Source organism: Parus major, chromosome 1A (assembly GCF_001522545.3).
Source record: "Parus major isolate Abel chromosome 1A, Parus_major1.1, whole genome shotgun sequence".
NCBI lineage: Eukaryota > Metazoa > Chordata > Aves > Passeriformes > Paridae > Parus > Parus major.
In genome coordinates, this window is record NC_031773.1 from 56,133,985 (window position 1) to 56,149,092 (window position 15,108).

Below are 15,108 nucleotides of genomic sequence, written 5' to 3' on the forward strand. Positions count from 1 at the left end.
CTGCCAGCAAGATCACTTTTTTCCTTAGCTTTGACATGAATGTACCCCTCCCCTATGCCATACAGATAAGGTATTACAACAGCAGCAAGATCACAGACAGCAGCCACAACTGCACCCATCTTCTATTAAAACAGGCACATCAACAGACTTCCCAGTCATCAACAGACTTCCCATTCTGATGAAGGAAAAAAATGGTCCTGGAAAAGGGCTGAAGCAGGAGATAGGAGAAGAAAGACAGCTATTCACTTTGTGACCTACAGCAAACGTTTATTTTGATGTGGCATTGCCTCCATTCACTTGGAAGGAAAACCTCCAGCATGGCTAAGGAGTGGGGAGGGGTGTCCTTGCACACCTTAGGGCTCATGTCTTTCCTCACAAAGCTTTGCAAACAGAAGGGTGTCCCCCTCCAGACTGTGTGATGATCTCTGTAGGGACAGGAATACCTCTGCATCTGGGTGACATAAGTATTGGACACAGTGAGCACCCACCTCAATTGTTACAATTAGAGATATCCAATTACAATATATCATTACTCATTACAGTAAGTAAGTAAGTAGCAAGAAGTAGCATTGCAACTCCCTCTCTAGAAAAGAGCAATACATGTAGAAGCCATTCTGTAGAATTCCCCATTCCCAGGGGCCAGCTTAACTTTGCTTTTCTAATTTTGGCATCTTTCATTTTTTTATGTGAATGTCACACAGGAAAAGCAGCCCTAGAAAAGTGGGACTGCTTATTAAAGCCTAATTAGCCAAGTAGAAATCACTCATGTCTGCTGAATCAGACTCAAGAGCTTCTTCTTCATACTGACAAACCTAACTGATTTGTACAGTTCCTAGACAGCATTTGGATTCTGTAGGAACAGAGATTACCTTCTACCTCTTCTTGGCCACAGGTTGAGGAAAAGAGTGGAAATTGAAGATCACTAAGGTAGCTGGAATCAGAAGGCCATTTTTCTCATTACAATGAAGTGCAAGACTAAGAAATTAATTGCATGTGGTTCATGCACTAGTAGTTAGCTAATTGCAGCAGCACTTTGACACTGGATTGCCACAGTGCACACTTCACTGAGTGCTGGGTTACACATCAAGCAGCCTCCCAGACAGGGACTAATTGAAGAGCCAGGTGTGGCACTTCACCAGCAAAAGGAGGTCGGCAAGAGATGAAGCAATTACATATGCAGTATGATATTGCTCAAAGAAATAGTGCTTTATTTCTTGCATTTCAAAATGCTACAGCTTCTATACACTTTGCATATGAATTCTGAGGCTGTTAAAATGTTGGTGAACTCTGAAATAGCATTCCCAAATCAGGGCTCTGGTTCTAGTGGATGAGGTTGGCAAAATAGAAACAAATTTTTGAAGAAAGTGGGTTTTTTTTGCCTTTTTTGGGGCATTCACCTACCTTTATGTGCCTGTGAAGAGAATCACTGCCTCCTTAGATTCCACAAATCTCTGACACATAGGAGATTGAAGAGCATAAGCTCGCTGTTTTAACAGGGCTTAGCATCTAATTATTTCCCAAAATATAGATGTGTTAATATTGAAACAAATGTTTTTGTTGCAAGGCATCCCCCTGCTCAGACTTTAGAAGTCATGATGTGCTACATCAGAATGAGGGGATTTTATAATGGTCTGTCTGTCTTCCCTACCCTCATGGTAACTAGATACATGTGTACTGCATAGGAGGGATTGGGTTTTTGTCTTTTGGTTTGGTTTTTTTTGTTGTGTTTTGGTTTTGTTTTTTTTTTTAAATCAGTCAGGGAAACAAGAAACTGCAGCTGAGACTGGAATGTGGCACCTTATAAATAAGGCAGGAGACAAGATCCACTCTGATGGCTGAATACAGTAAGGTTATTCAGCTCTGAGCCTGCCTAATCACTGAAGTCAAATATAATGAATTTACTGGTGTGATCAAGGCCCGAGGGAGGGAATTTTCCCCTTTTGCACAAATGGCACCATACGTGGGCCAGGAAATTCCTTGGCCAAGGTGGGGGGTGTTGCTCCAGTGCACACATACTGCAATGAGAGAACATCACTCTCTGTGGGCACCACCACGGGCAGCAGTGCTGGGAACACAGCGGGGAGGGGAAGCTCTGAGCTCTGGAACCTGCAGGGGAGCTCAGACAGGCACTCCAGGGAATCCCAGTGCCATGGCACAACCTGGAGCAAAAGCAGCCATGGTCACTTGCTACGGTCACCTGGAGTCACTTGCAGCACATTACTGAGTTGCTGTTGCAATCAACAGATTTTGGCAGGCAGATCATGGAATTTAAGGCTGTAGTAATCCATTGCAAAGAAAAGTAGTTGTTAAGAAAGCAAAGTGAGAAGAGGAGTACCACAGTGAGCACTCAAGTACTGTGTCCTGTCCATCCAGAAAGGCACAGGAATATAAGCTGTTTCCAGGGCTGCTGAAATGTCCAAAGATACATCTGGTGCTTTAGACTAATTAGGAAGCTAATAAACACAGTGTCACTTTGGCTCAGATTCACTGAGGAAAATAAAGAGAGGAAACAATATCTTATGAATGGAAATGAACAGGTAAAATGGAGGTCAAAATGTTACTTTTAGCAAGTTTAAAAACAAGTCTTATAAAATACTTCTCTATAGAGATGTTTGGTGCAAAAGAAGCAAAAAGTGGGAGAAGGAAAATGACACACCTTAAATCAGATCAGCACAAGAACTGTTTTTTTCTTGTAGTACATAGAGCGCAAGGACAGAATTTCCTCGGGGTTTTTTCAAGGCATTCAAATTTCCAGCATGACCATACGTTTCTTGAGTACCATTATGCTCCCAGAAAAATTGATGTTATCAATGTATCTTGTCCATTTCATACCCCAGAGACAGATCATGTCAGCATGCTTTTGTCATCCTGGAAGGGTCAACACATAAGTATGTCCCACAGAAGGTATCTGGGATGGCTGAAAGGAAAATAGCCACCTTCTAGATGAATTTGTGTTAGGAACTTTCACTAACATGCATTTCACTGTCACAGCAAAGACAAAGACAAAACAAAGAGGCCATCAAATATTACTGAAACAAACCTCCCACAGCCACATCACCAGAAAAGCTATGTGCCCCATCTATTGTTACACAACAGTACCAGCTCAGCAAATACACCTGGGAAGATCAGTGGCAACAAAACATCGATTTTGTACTATCTTCTTTGTCTATGGTTCTTCTGTATGACAGTCCTCATGTAGCAGAGGACATCTCATGTAGAGTGAATCCAGGCTACAGCACCATGAGTTGAGACTGAGCAATTCTACTGCTGCTGGGGAAAAGCAAGAGTGACAGTAAAAACACCGACAGACATCCTAAAGTGCTAAAACACAGGTAAGCAAGCCACCACATGAAATGATGAAAGAGCCACTAGAGTTCTGTTTTGTAACAGGCAAAATTTGCCTTGAATCCCTTTTTTTACATAAGGAAAAACTCAGCTTCACATCTCATGGTATTGAAGGATGCCCAGAGAAGTTGGGGGTGACCATCCCTGGAAGTGTTCAGGTCAGCTTAGATGGAGCTCTGAGCAGCCTGGTCTAGTGCAGGTGTCCCTGTCCATTGCCATTCTATGCTATAATAAGTGAAAATTGTATGACACCATCATGCCTTGAATAACACATAAAAGATACCTCTAGCATTGAAACATGAAATAATAAGAGTAACTGATGCTATTAAATTACAAAATTAAGTTTATTTTATCAACATTATAAATACTTTTTTCCCTCCATTTAACTCCAAAATGAGATCGTAAAACCAGTACAATGGAACAATTCAGAAGCTCCTCAGTTCTACTGAAAAAGGTTCCCTTTAATAAGAAATTAAAATGGAAAATGACATTTTGTCAGTCCAGCAATCTCAGTAGCTGAGCATCCCTAGGGACTTTGTCATTCAAATGGCACAGTTTTCAAGTGTGTTTGCATATGTATGTGTACACCTATATACATGCATACTGATACGTATAAATATACATATATATAGTAATATACACACATTAACAGACACAGCCACTGAACAGATGCTTTTAGTAAATCAAAATGCTTTACATGTAATTTAAGTGGACTCCCAGCTGAACACTGGAATTTGGGCCCTGCCCAGTGCAGACACAGTTGTACTGTACTAATCTAGACCCCAAGTGCCGCAGAGATTCAATAGATATGTGTCACCTTTAACTGCTGCAGAGTCTGCCTGCTCTCTCCATCCCATCACACTTGAAAAGGGTAAGGAATAGTCCTGCAGCATCCTGGTCCCAAACTGCCCTCTGGGAACCAGCTTCTGATGATCTTGCCACGCATGAGCCATTGTAGGAAACAACAGATGTGTTCTGTTACCTACAGATGCAAAACATCACCAGCATCTAGTGCATCACGTGTACAGTGCTTTGGGACACCTTGAACGTTAAAGGCACTACATCCAGCCAGTTCCTGTCCTACCTACAGTGCTGGGGGCTATTTTTATCATACAGTGGCTGTCTCCTACTGAGCACACAGCACAGGCAGCTTTCCAGAGACACAACAGGCTCACTGATCATATCATTGTACTCCAGCCTTCGGTGAAAAAGGCAAGCCACGCTCTCTCGTGCACTCCGAGTTCCTCTGAGCAGTCCAAATGGCACAAAATTGCTTGGGAAATCTGCCCATCCTGACAAGCTGCTCCAGAGCCAGCCACAGCTGCAGGCATCTCCTGGGTACCAGGGATGAGCTGACAAGGGCAGGACAGCTGGGGACAGAGGGACCAGAAGCAGCTCCCTTATCATAACCCACGTCTGGCCTCTGGAGGCTACCTGTGATTAAAGCAAGCCTTTACTGCTCCCCCTGCTTCATGGGACTAAAGGATCAGGGAGCTGTCACAACCTCAGTGACCATACTCAGCTTGGCCTCAGCACAAGACAGAGGCAAGCTCCTGTGTCATTGAAACTTCCTCCATTTCTCAGATCAGTAAAGCAAACCAAAAGATGAAAGTGATGGTAACATAATTCTTATTTTCATCAAATATATAGCAATATTACAGTAGTGTATTTTCTCAAAGCTGGGAAATGAAGCAAGGCCTACCATGAAACCACAGTGTGGGGATCTTTCCTTGTGGAAATATCACATACACCAAAACTATATTCTGATTTTTTATTTTAATGGTTGCCAAATTCTGTTCTAATATATACACAAATGTTCTCCACAAGTCCCTGGATAATTATCAAGGGAAGTAATTTGGCTTTCATATTTTATTTTTTAAATGAGAAAGGTAAAGACAGAAAATAAGACAAAATACATTTCATGTCGCCATTTATCTATAGATTACAAATATATATAGTTTCCTTCCAGAGGAAGAAATACTAAAGAAATATTTTGCCCATATCAAATAAACTTTTGAAAAGAAGAAAAAGAAATTAAAATATATTGTTCAGCTCCCCTCTCCCCACCACAACAATCACTCGTTTTTAAAAAAAAAAAAAAATTGCATTCATTTGATTTTCTGCACATCTACCAAAGAAAAAAAACTTATCTGGATAATGACCTGAGTTATTTCCATGGTTTCCAACTGTATGCAACCCCGATGATCACCATCTATCAGAGAGCAACCCCTAGCAAGGGATGCGAGAACAAACACTGGTGGATCTTTTGAACCAAACGACAAAGCAAAATTCAAAAACGTATTGCAAGAGTTATGCCAAAAGTCAGCCATGAGCATCTTCATGGGCACTGGGCTGACAAAGTAGAAGTTCTGCTGTTTTTTCAGCTGAGATATCTGTAGCAATTGGAAACCCAAAGGTGAAACATTTTTTTTATGCCTGTGTATTTGTTTGCATTCTCTTCTTTTATGGTTATAAGACAGAGAGTAGACGAGTACAGAAGACACAGCTGGCCTTCACAGCAGCTGAGCTTTACATTTCAAACCTGTGGTGGGTAACAAGGCAAAGAGCTGCTGCCTGTCCTTCTCCAGGGACAGACTTCCCAAAACTTTGTTTCCTTGAAAAATCAGATTGTTTTCAGGTTCATTCAAGGAATGTTTCCCCATTCCCAACGCGACCAGGCCAGTGCCCATTTGTTTGTTGGCAGCAGCGAGCCCAGCTGGCTGCTGGTGTTCCAGGCCTCCTTCCTCCCTCTGGCTGTGCTGCAAAAGGGACTAGGTCTGTCAGTCAGTCCATCAGAATTCCCTAAGTTTTGCACAAATCTCTCCCCATTGTAAAGCCCATCTTTTCAGGAGGAAAGAACAGCTATCAACTTCTTGGCAGGCCTGAAACCTGAGAAGAACTGGGTCAGCCACTGCACGCACAAAAGTGATATGAGAAACCTTCCTGGTGACTTTCTGCTCTGCCATTCAGCATGGTAAATCCCAAATAACTCCTTTCCATACAAATTCCTGTCTCATGAGGATACCATAACTGTATGCCCAATGATGAGGCTGGGTTTTGTCACTGCTGGAAATCTAACCCTGCCCCACGCCCTGGGAAACAAGGAATAAGTCCTCTCCGAAAGCAAGGAAACTCCATGGTGGCTGAGTACTGACAACACAGCTTCCGAGAGGATGGCAAGGGAGGGAATGTAGCTAGTAAAAACACTGGATATTTCTAAAGGGCATCCAGAGCTCCTCAAATATTTTGCTACTGCCTGACCATTTGTGAAGACAACACAGAGATAACAGGTAATATTTAACTGATGAGAAGTGAGGGGAACAGGAGAATAAAAGCAATGCAGGAAACTGTAAGGATGGAGGAGAGCCTGGTTGGGTGGCTTAATGTACCAGTTAGTTTGGATTTTGTTCCCCCACACTCTCTTTACTCTTTCCTTTTTTTTTTTTCCCTTTCTTTAATAAATTGTACAGATGAACATGGGAGAAGTTCATGCTACTTGCTGGAAGCAATAAAGGTAAATTTTTGTGGCCTATGGATTCCACAGACCTTTGAGTGTCCCACCTCTTCCATCATGGGCTAACTTATGGAACATAACCGTTCTGCGGCAAGACTCAGTAGCCCTTAGAAACTGGTGGCATGTCCTCAGGTATTTTCCTCCAGAGTGAGAGACACATGGATTCCATCAGTTTCTTCCTCACACGATGCCCGAGTGCCTCAGGTGCAGTCTCGAGATTTCCAGGGATCCTCTTGGACATTTTCAGACATCAGACTGCTGTCTCTAGATCCTCATGGGAAACCATTTGATAGTTTTGTCGACTCTCCAGGTAGGAGGCCAGATCTGGATCACCAGCTTGCTGAGCCCTGTCACGAGGGGTCTTACCCTGTAGCAAGAAACATGAAGAGAAAGTTTTGTGCTAACATGTCTAGAACAACAGATGATTTCTAGGCAGAAGACAATTAACAAGTCAGAAGCCACTTGTCTGGATTTCATCTGTTTCAGAAAGCTTTTTGCAACATATAATTCTGGCATCTGAACAAGAGATCATAGAATCATGGATGATCTCTCTTCCCATTATAGGCTACCCCATAAAGCCCAAGCAGGTAGGAATTGGTTTTGATTGCCTGGCTGCAGCAAAGGTGCTTCTGACTCTGGAGTCCAGAGAACCAACTCACTCTCAGCTGCTGCCTACAGGGTGCTTGTGCTCAGAAACTCCAGAGAGGCAGCTTCTGGACCATGTTCCTAAGCAATCAGATTGTTGTAATGATAGAATATTCCTTGGATTTAATTTTCCCCAAATTTCTTTCTCAGTCAAGCTTACACCAAGAGAGTGCTGGAGTTAGTGTCACACCAGTGGGCATAGGGCCAAGCCAGGGCAAAAGAAAGCAGTTAGCCATCCTCACAAAGCAAGTCAGCCACAATAATCCAGCCTCACAGATGCTGTGCAATCAGAAACCAAGGCTTCTGCAGGTGGTCCTTGCCCACAGGCCTCTCTTTTGACCACACAGGAGGAGGATACAGTGTGCCATGGATATGTCTCATTTGCACCCAACGTACCAAATAGTTAGAAGCCAGGCTCTCACTATGGCTACAATAACCCATGTTGGGGACTGAAGTCTCTTGTACTTGTTTAATCAATACAGTTTTCTCTACAAAAATAGCCTGCTTAAGAGGAGCTGCCCTTGTCACACAGAAGGAAGCCTCAGTCATGCAAACAGCAGGGATGGATGCTGGTCTGTCTCGCTCAGCTGCAGGAGATCGTAAGTGGGTGATGGAGCTGCATTACCTTGGAGTCTGTCTTTCTCAGAGAGGCTCCCGCATCCACCAGGAGCTGGCAGACGGCGCGGTGGCGCTGGCAGGCTGCCTTATGTAATGCTGTCTCACCCCTAGACCAAAGTACAGAAACCAGCAGTGAGACACATCACACCAATGTACATTTACGAAGCATGAGGTGCAGAGGATAGACACAGAAGGATGCTGCATTTCTGCGAGGTTCCCTCTTGCTGGCAGGGGTAGACTTGTGCACTCTCTCCCTTAGCATCTACATCCTTTGACTCAGTAGGAAAGCCTGCAATGCACAAATAGCAGACGAAGAACTTCTGAGGGATGGGAAAGAAACATGCACAGATTTTATGTATTCAGAGGACTGAATGTCACATTCCCATCCAACCACCAGCTCTGTTAGCTGCTGTAAAGGCAAGCTAGCCACCTTCCTATTTCACAGCAGGTGAAACAGCAACAGGATTTGTTTCTTCCTGCAATTTCTTTCTTCAAGCTCATTCTTGGAGTCATCCTAGAAAAAATCCTACCCATCAAAGCTATGACTGGTGCACTTGCTGCCCTGGTTCTGATACCCTGCTCCCTTGGATGTATGAGAGCAAGAACTCTCATGTGTTTTCCACCACTGGACTGCTGAGCTCCTGGGGAAGATTGAATACATGCTTTTCAGAAAGAGAAGACTGTGTAGTGGGAACACATTTGTTGCAAAGCTTCTCACTTGGACTGGAGCTAAGTCTGACAGGATTCTGAAACTGACTGAAACTGACTAACTCTTTACTGAAAGCAAAGAAATCTATCTAGATTTGCCTAGGAAGAAGAGGAAAATATGCTTTGAGTGGGTTGAAAAGTCCTTAGTACCAGCACCCAACAAGCCATTACATAACCTGTGAAATAACAAATGACAAGAAATACTTGTAGCAGCTCAAATTTTGCACCTATCTACACAGAGTGCATAAAGGAATCTCAGCCCCCATCCATGACAGAGGAAGTTGACATATTAAGAGGCAACCTAGTAATTAATAAATAGCCCTTGCTGCATGAGAACTAGTATCAGACTAGGATACTATCCTATTTCCCCTTGAGGACCAAAAGACAAATTCCTACTGCCAGTTACAGCTTGAACCTTCCATTTCCAAGAGGTAGAGGTAGAGGAATCCTTGTAAAGGGAAGCCCTCACAGCTATGCTGACACTTTATGTGGTTGTGCTGCTCTCTGGATGAAAAGAACCTGGCAGTCCATCCAGTCCTCGTCACTTCTGGACTTGCACCTTGTGCAAAAGGTGTTCTCTGTTCACAGAGGAGAACACTGTGGAATGAGAAATGGTAGGCTTGATCCCTGGGAGAAAGACTTCTTTTGTTTTGCATGTATTACACATATTTTCCAGGATTATTATGCTTCCCTTACATACCTTTGTAAAACTTTGATTATACAAGTTTCAAAAAAATTGGGAATTGGAAAGGAAATTAATTTGGTTGGGTTGGGGTTTTTTCTATAAGAACAGAACTGATTGATGTTTTAACTACTTGATGGAAACCTTCAACTGCACAAATCCTGGCCACTTGGGAGAGCTATGGCAGAGCACCCTGGATGAATCAAGAAGGGACTGGAAAAAAAGATGCAGAGCAAGAAAAGTAATTTCCTGACTTTTGGAATTTACTCTTCAGGTTGGTCCCTTAGTAGCTGGAGACCAGAAACATGAAAACACAAGGCAGAGCTTCTATTCCTCTAGAAACATTAAGGAAGCATGGGAAGCAATAGGGAGAAAGTCTTCTGCGAAACCAAGTTGTTTAGAAAGGTTTCTTTTAAGCAAGAAAGCCACATATGAGGTGGTTGATGTGTGGTGTTTAGGGGGCATTCTGTTTGTTTGTTTTTGAAGAGCTGTGCTGTTTTACAAGCTTTTTCCTATTTAACAGTTTGCATTTGAAAACCAAGAGGAATCTGCTACTTTAACACACATAACGTGAAGGACAGAGTAGGTTGTACTTACGTTTCACTGTCTGTCATGTCCAGTAATTCAGCTGGACCTGCAAAAGATAGTCAGGTATGTCATATAGCATTTGTCTGCATGACAAAAAAATATGTCTACCAGGAGAAGATTCACTGTAAAAATATATAAAAGAAGCCAAGTGAAAGTTCAACCGGCATAAATATGTCAAACTACAGTGTAATATTTGCTTGTGTGAGCCCTTGCACTAAAGAAATTCTGAATGCACAGTCACTGCTGGAGTGTCAGCAACAGGGAGTAGCAGCCTCTAAATTATACTGGGAATGAATATTCATGGGGTTTATTTTCTCACTCTTCACCTTGCTCAATTAATTGGTTCACATAAGTACAGTACATTGAAAATGCTGATATACTGGAAACCCTGATATATTGCAAGTTAAAATCTATTGTTGGTATTAGAGGGAAAATGTCCTTAGGAAGTTGAAATTAGCCAAATTCCATCCTGAATGACATCCCTGTGCTACTCCATTTAATAGCGTTACACAAAATGTAGATCAGGGTGGAATATTCCCAGCGGTCTCTATATTGATATGCAAATCCTGTACTCTACTGGTTAGCAATGATCAGGAAAGTAAGATTAAGAAAGCAGAAAAGATTTTTGTTAAGTGAGGAAAAAAATAATACATTTATGTTAATGTCCTTTTGTCCTTGATATTCACTACAGGCAGATATGTATAGCAGCAAATTCCATCGCTGAATTACAGTGATATGGAAAGGCTAGGATCTGGATGTCACTTGAAAAAAACAACTTTTCCTTTGCAGTCTGTCATATTCTTCTCTCCACTCCTCTGGAGTGTAGTGCTGGATGGTATAGGGCAGTTAGCAAGGGGAATAGGGAGACTTTACAAGACATTTCCTTCCTGCACATGAATATTTCTCCCCAGCACACTGTGACTTTGAAATTCAAGTCCTCAAGAGCTTACAGCAAATCTCACCTGAAACTGAGGAATTTCACACTACTTGCTTACAAAGGCCTACACACAGCCTCTGTACACTCCTTTCAGTCTGAGTGTGTGTCAAAACAGATCACAGCAGCTGGTCTTTACCTCACTGCTTTTACAATGTACACATGGAGTATCACTGGGGCTCCTGGAGCTTCGCTTCATCTCCTGTCATCATGAGAAAGGGTGGTGCTTAGTCCTCAGTGCACAGGGCTTTGTGTACCACTGATTACTTGTCATGACAGTTCTCCAAACTCAGTAGCCACTGCCAATTATTGAATGCACGCTGACTCTACCACCACACATCCTCATCACGCTTGGCAGTTGTGTGTTCACTCCTGCCCATCAAAAAGAAGAATCAGTCTCTACCCCTGAGCTCCCAGGATCACAAAGAAGTATAAAGGGGGATAAGCAGAGCCTCTTGTTGAGTGGAAAAAAAGATAATGCCTGAGAAGCTAAAAAGATAATTCAAGAAACACATATGAAGAAAATGAGTCCTTTACATTTCCTAGGAGAAAATTGTGTCCTCTCAATACATAAAGGTAATTTCCCATAGTTTCCTGCAATGCCACATAAGCAGGAATGGCTTGCAGTGTGTTAGAGAAGACACTGCCACTTCTTATTTCTGCTCATGGTTGGAGCAAGGAAGGTTGTATTGTTGAGGTGGAAGAGGGTGACAGGTCTGGCTTTATTGGACATAGAGGTACTTGCCCAAGTGGAAGAAGCTGTTAAAAGGTAAGTAAAGATGGTAAAACAGAGAGCAGTTAGAAGAATATGACCTGAGAGGGAGAAGAAAGCTGGGTCAGAGTAGGTCTGGAGAGAAACCAAGGGTAAAGGAAAGCTGGGGTGAAGCAGAAAGAAATAGCAGGGCTAGGGCAGAGGAGCCTGGTGCTCAGGACTGTGAGGGCAGTCTGTGAGTACAGACCTGAGGAGATGACAAGTACACCCTGCCTAAGCGCAAAGGGTGCTCTCCTGGATACTGTCCCAAATTAAGCATTTCATGGTTAACTGACTCCATCCCAGTCATACATAAGGGCCAGATACTGGGGTTAATAATTAGCTGCACAACATGGTACCAGGATTCTTTAATTTCATTCTCTCTGGCCTATCTCTGAAGCTGGAACGTCCCAACTCACAGCCTGAGCTGTGCCCTTTACTTCTTTATTTTCACTTGTGCTTCTCTTAAACCATCTCACGCCCTCCTCCTAATTCCCTTTCCCCTCTTTTTTGGACCTCATTTTTATATCAGTCTCCCTGGCGCTGCCAACCGACCATTCCAAATCCCCCTCTGCCCGGGGACAAAAGCTGCACAGATGTGGGAAGGGCTGGCACTGGGAAAGCTAACGGCACTGTCATCCTGACCCAGCGGGGAGGCGGCTGTTTTACTCTGGGACAAGAGGCAGAGAAAGAAAAGGGGACCAAGGCACAGAGAGAAAGAGGACAAAATAACCCAATAGAAATCCGGAAGGGAAATGCATGAGTGAGATTTCTATCAAGGAAAACAGCAGGGGGGGAAAATAAAAACAAAAGATGGAAATGTGTGGAGAGGTGGAGGGAGGAAAAAAAAGAGAGAGAAAGGGAAAAAGAGACTGGGAGGCTGAAGAATGGCAGGATGGGGACGGGGGACGGGGTGGGGGGAGAAGTTTGCATGAAAAGAGCTGAAAAGCATGACGCACTGAGGGGAAGCCCAGCTGAGATCACTCTCTTTCCTCAACATCACCCATAGACTGTCTGTGCAGAATTATTAACTTTTTTCCTTCTCTCCTTTTGCCCTCTTTTGCTCCACCAAAGCCCCTCTCCAGTTTCTCAAAAGGCAAAGCAGCCCGAGGGAGAAGGGAAAGCAAGGAGACACTCAAAAGCAGCTGCTCCTTCACTGAGCTCACTACAACAAATTTAAAAAGGAAAAATAAAATACTTTGACCATGTTTCAGAGGCATTTCCAAAATATACAGCACCACACATTCTTGAAAGGCCTCTGAGCCCACAGCATAGCCCTCTCCAATGGATGTGGATACAGCTACCCACAGGAGACCCAGAGATATTAACCCCTGCCAGTCCCGTGTCCTGTCAGCCCTTCACAGAACCAGGGAAGAAGGGTATTTACTCTAAGAAGTAATGTCAGACATTATCAGCATTTCTGGATGTTTATCTGTCAAAACCCTCTTTGTTTAATATACTGATTGAGATTATTATCTGGGGGACAATGGATGTAGATCCTTGCCTTCAAAGTAGGAGTATTTTTAAAATAACACTAAACTGGAAATTCAGAACTATTTCTAGCCTTTCCCCAATTCCACACTTCTGTTTTTCACCTGATGTGAAAATTAACAGTGTTTCTTTCTGCTAGTGTCTTTCAACTTAGAATTTCCACTGTAATATAGAGGCTAGTCAGGTTATGGGAGCATCCCTTCCTACATATCCACCAGCCATGTTGCCCTAAAATTTGATAAACTTGAAACTAAAATAGACTATGTTATACCTTGTGCCTTCTAGAAAACTAAACTGTTTTCTGCTCAGGCCCCTCACAAATGACCCCTACTCTAAAACATTCCACACAGACATACTAACAAGTGCCATACAAACTCACTCTCATTCAGTGTTGCTTTCTGATGACTATTCAAACTTTGTCCCCGACACACATCTCTGTCACCACAGAATTTGCTTTCCCAAAGCCTTCAAAGGAACTTCTGAATCTGGTCAGCATGAAAATTCAGATTCACTGATGGCTCTAAACTCTGGAGTTTGCAATGTTAAGATTAATGAAAGCATCATCTTTTTCTTTTCTTTTTTTTATCAGGAGATGTTTTCTAGTGAAGCAAGGACACTGAGTTTTGAGGACACAGAAAGGTTTAGGATGGGATGCCCTATATATACTGTCTGTTGCATCAGAATTTCCCACCACAACCTCCTAAAGCAACTGTAAACATCTTTCCTCTCTTCTTTTAAAATCAAAATACCATAGATGAACTAGAAAATTTCTGCTTGTTTTTTGAATGTCTAGAGAAGACAAGGACAAGGCAAATGGAATCATTTGTATAATGTTTATAAATTATAAATTTTTCACAGCTGCCAGATAAAGACTCCAATCCAAGTTCAATACCAAATGCAGATGATTTAGAAGGCCCTTTTTCTAACAGAGGTTCTTAAGCCTTCCTTAATTCTGCTTGTATTAAGCAAGTAGACAGTTAAATCTTCTCTAATGTACATGCATTGGGATGTGATGCAGTTGGTGACTGAAGCATTAAAAAGCTGTGGTTCTGATACCTACAGAGTTAGGCCCTCAGTTTTTAGCTAAGCATTTCTTATCTCAGCTACAGAGAAGATTTTGAAGTTGACCCTTCTACTAAAAGCAAATGATTCCTGATTCAGGTGGGCAATCTTGATCAAGTGTCTCTGTGTATCTGCCCTTCCTGCACAGGGGATAGAGACAAACTGTTTTGCTGGAGCAGCAGCCAGAACAACTCTTCCTGTAGCAGCAAGCAGCTGTTGTCCTACACCTACTACATTGGTGCTTCAGCTGCTATTCCAGGCTTGTGCTGGGCCACTGCAAATTATCTGGCAGGACTGCACAGCAATCCCCCTGTGTGACTCATCTCTGCTATTTCTAATTTAGGATAGTTTATTTTCCTCCCCTTAGCATCTGAAATCATTCTGATCATGATCACAGAATAACCTTTCATATAAATGTACCCTGCATGTTTGCAGAAAGCCATCTCCACAAAGGACAACTTTAGCACTACACCATTTTCCTCCCTAGGAAAACTAGTGTTATTCTAGTTCTATGGGTACAACTCCTGTATTGCATTGGATTCACCCCACTGTTTTTCATATTAGATAGTTAAAGATTGTGGAGAGTAGGTTTTGTCTTCTTTTGTTGCTGCTGTTTTTCAGAGATATTCAGGTTTTTCCCTGTGTGGTTAATAACAGTTTTTCTGTGCTGTGTGCTTAGGGTATTTTACAGTGGAACTCCTATTATCATTCACTATCCTCAGCCATGTATGGGAAGCAGGCAAACTCCAGAGGAAGTGTGACTGGGCAGA

The 15,108-nt window shown here is 42.7% G+C and overlaps 1 protein-coding gene across 7 annotated transcripts in view; it reads right to left on the reverse strand.

Moving 5' to 3' along the window:
* Nucleotides 1-1,737: 1,737 nt before the first annotated feature.
* DGKI (diacylglycerol kinase iota) overlaps nt 1,738-15,108 on the reverse strand; it is a 201,550-nt gene continuing 188,179 nt past the window's right edge. For 6 of the 7 annotated variants that reach the window (XM_019006711.2, XM_019006712.2, XM_019006713.2 and 3 more), the window contains 3 exons: nt 10,110-10,146; nt 8,130-8,229; nt 1,738-7,226 (listed from right to left, as the gene is read on the reverse strand). In XM_019006711.2, coding sequence (XP_018862256.1) covers nt 7,110-7,226; nt 8,130-8,229; nt 10,110-10,146 — 254 coding nt within the window. In that variant the 3' untranslated portion in view covers nt 1,738-7,109. The other variant, XM_033514425.1, reaches the window with a different exon arrangement.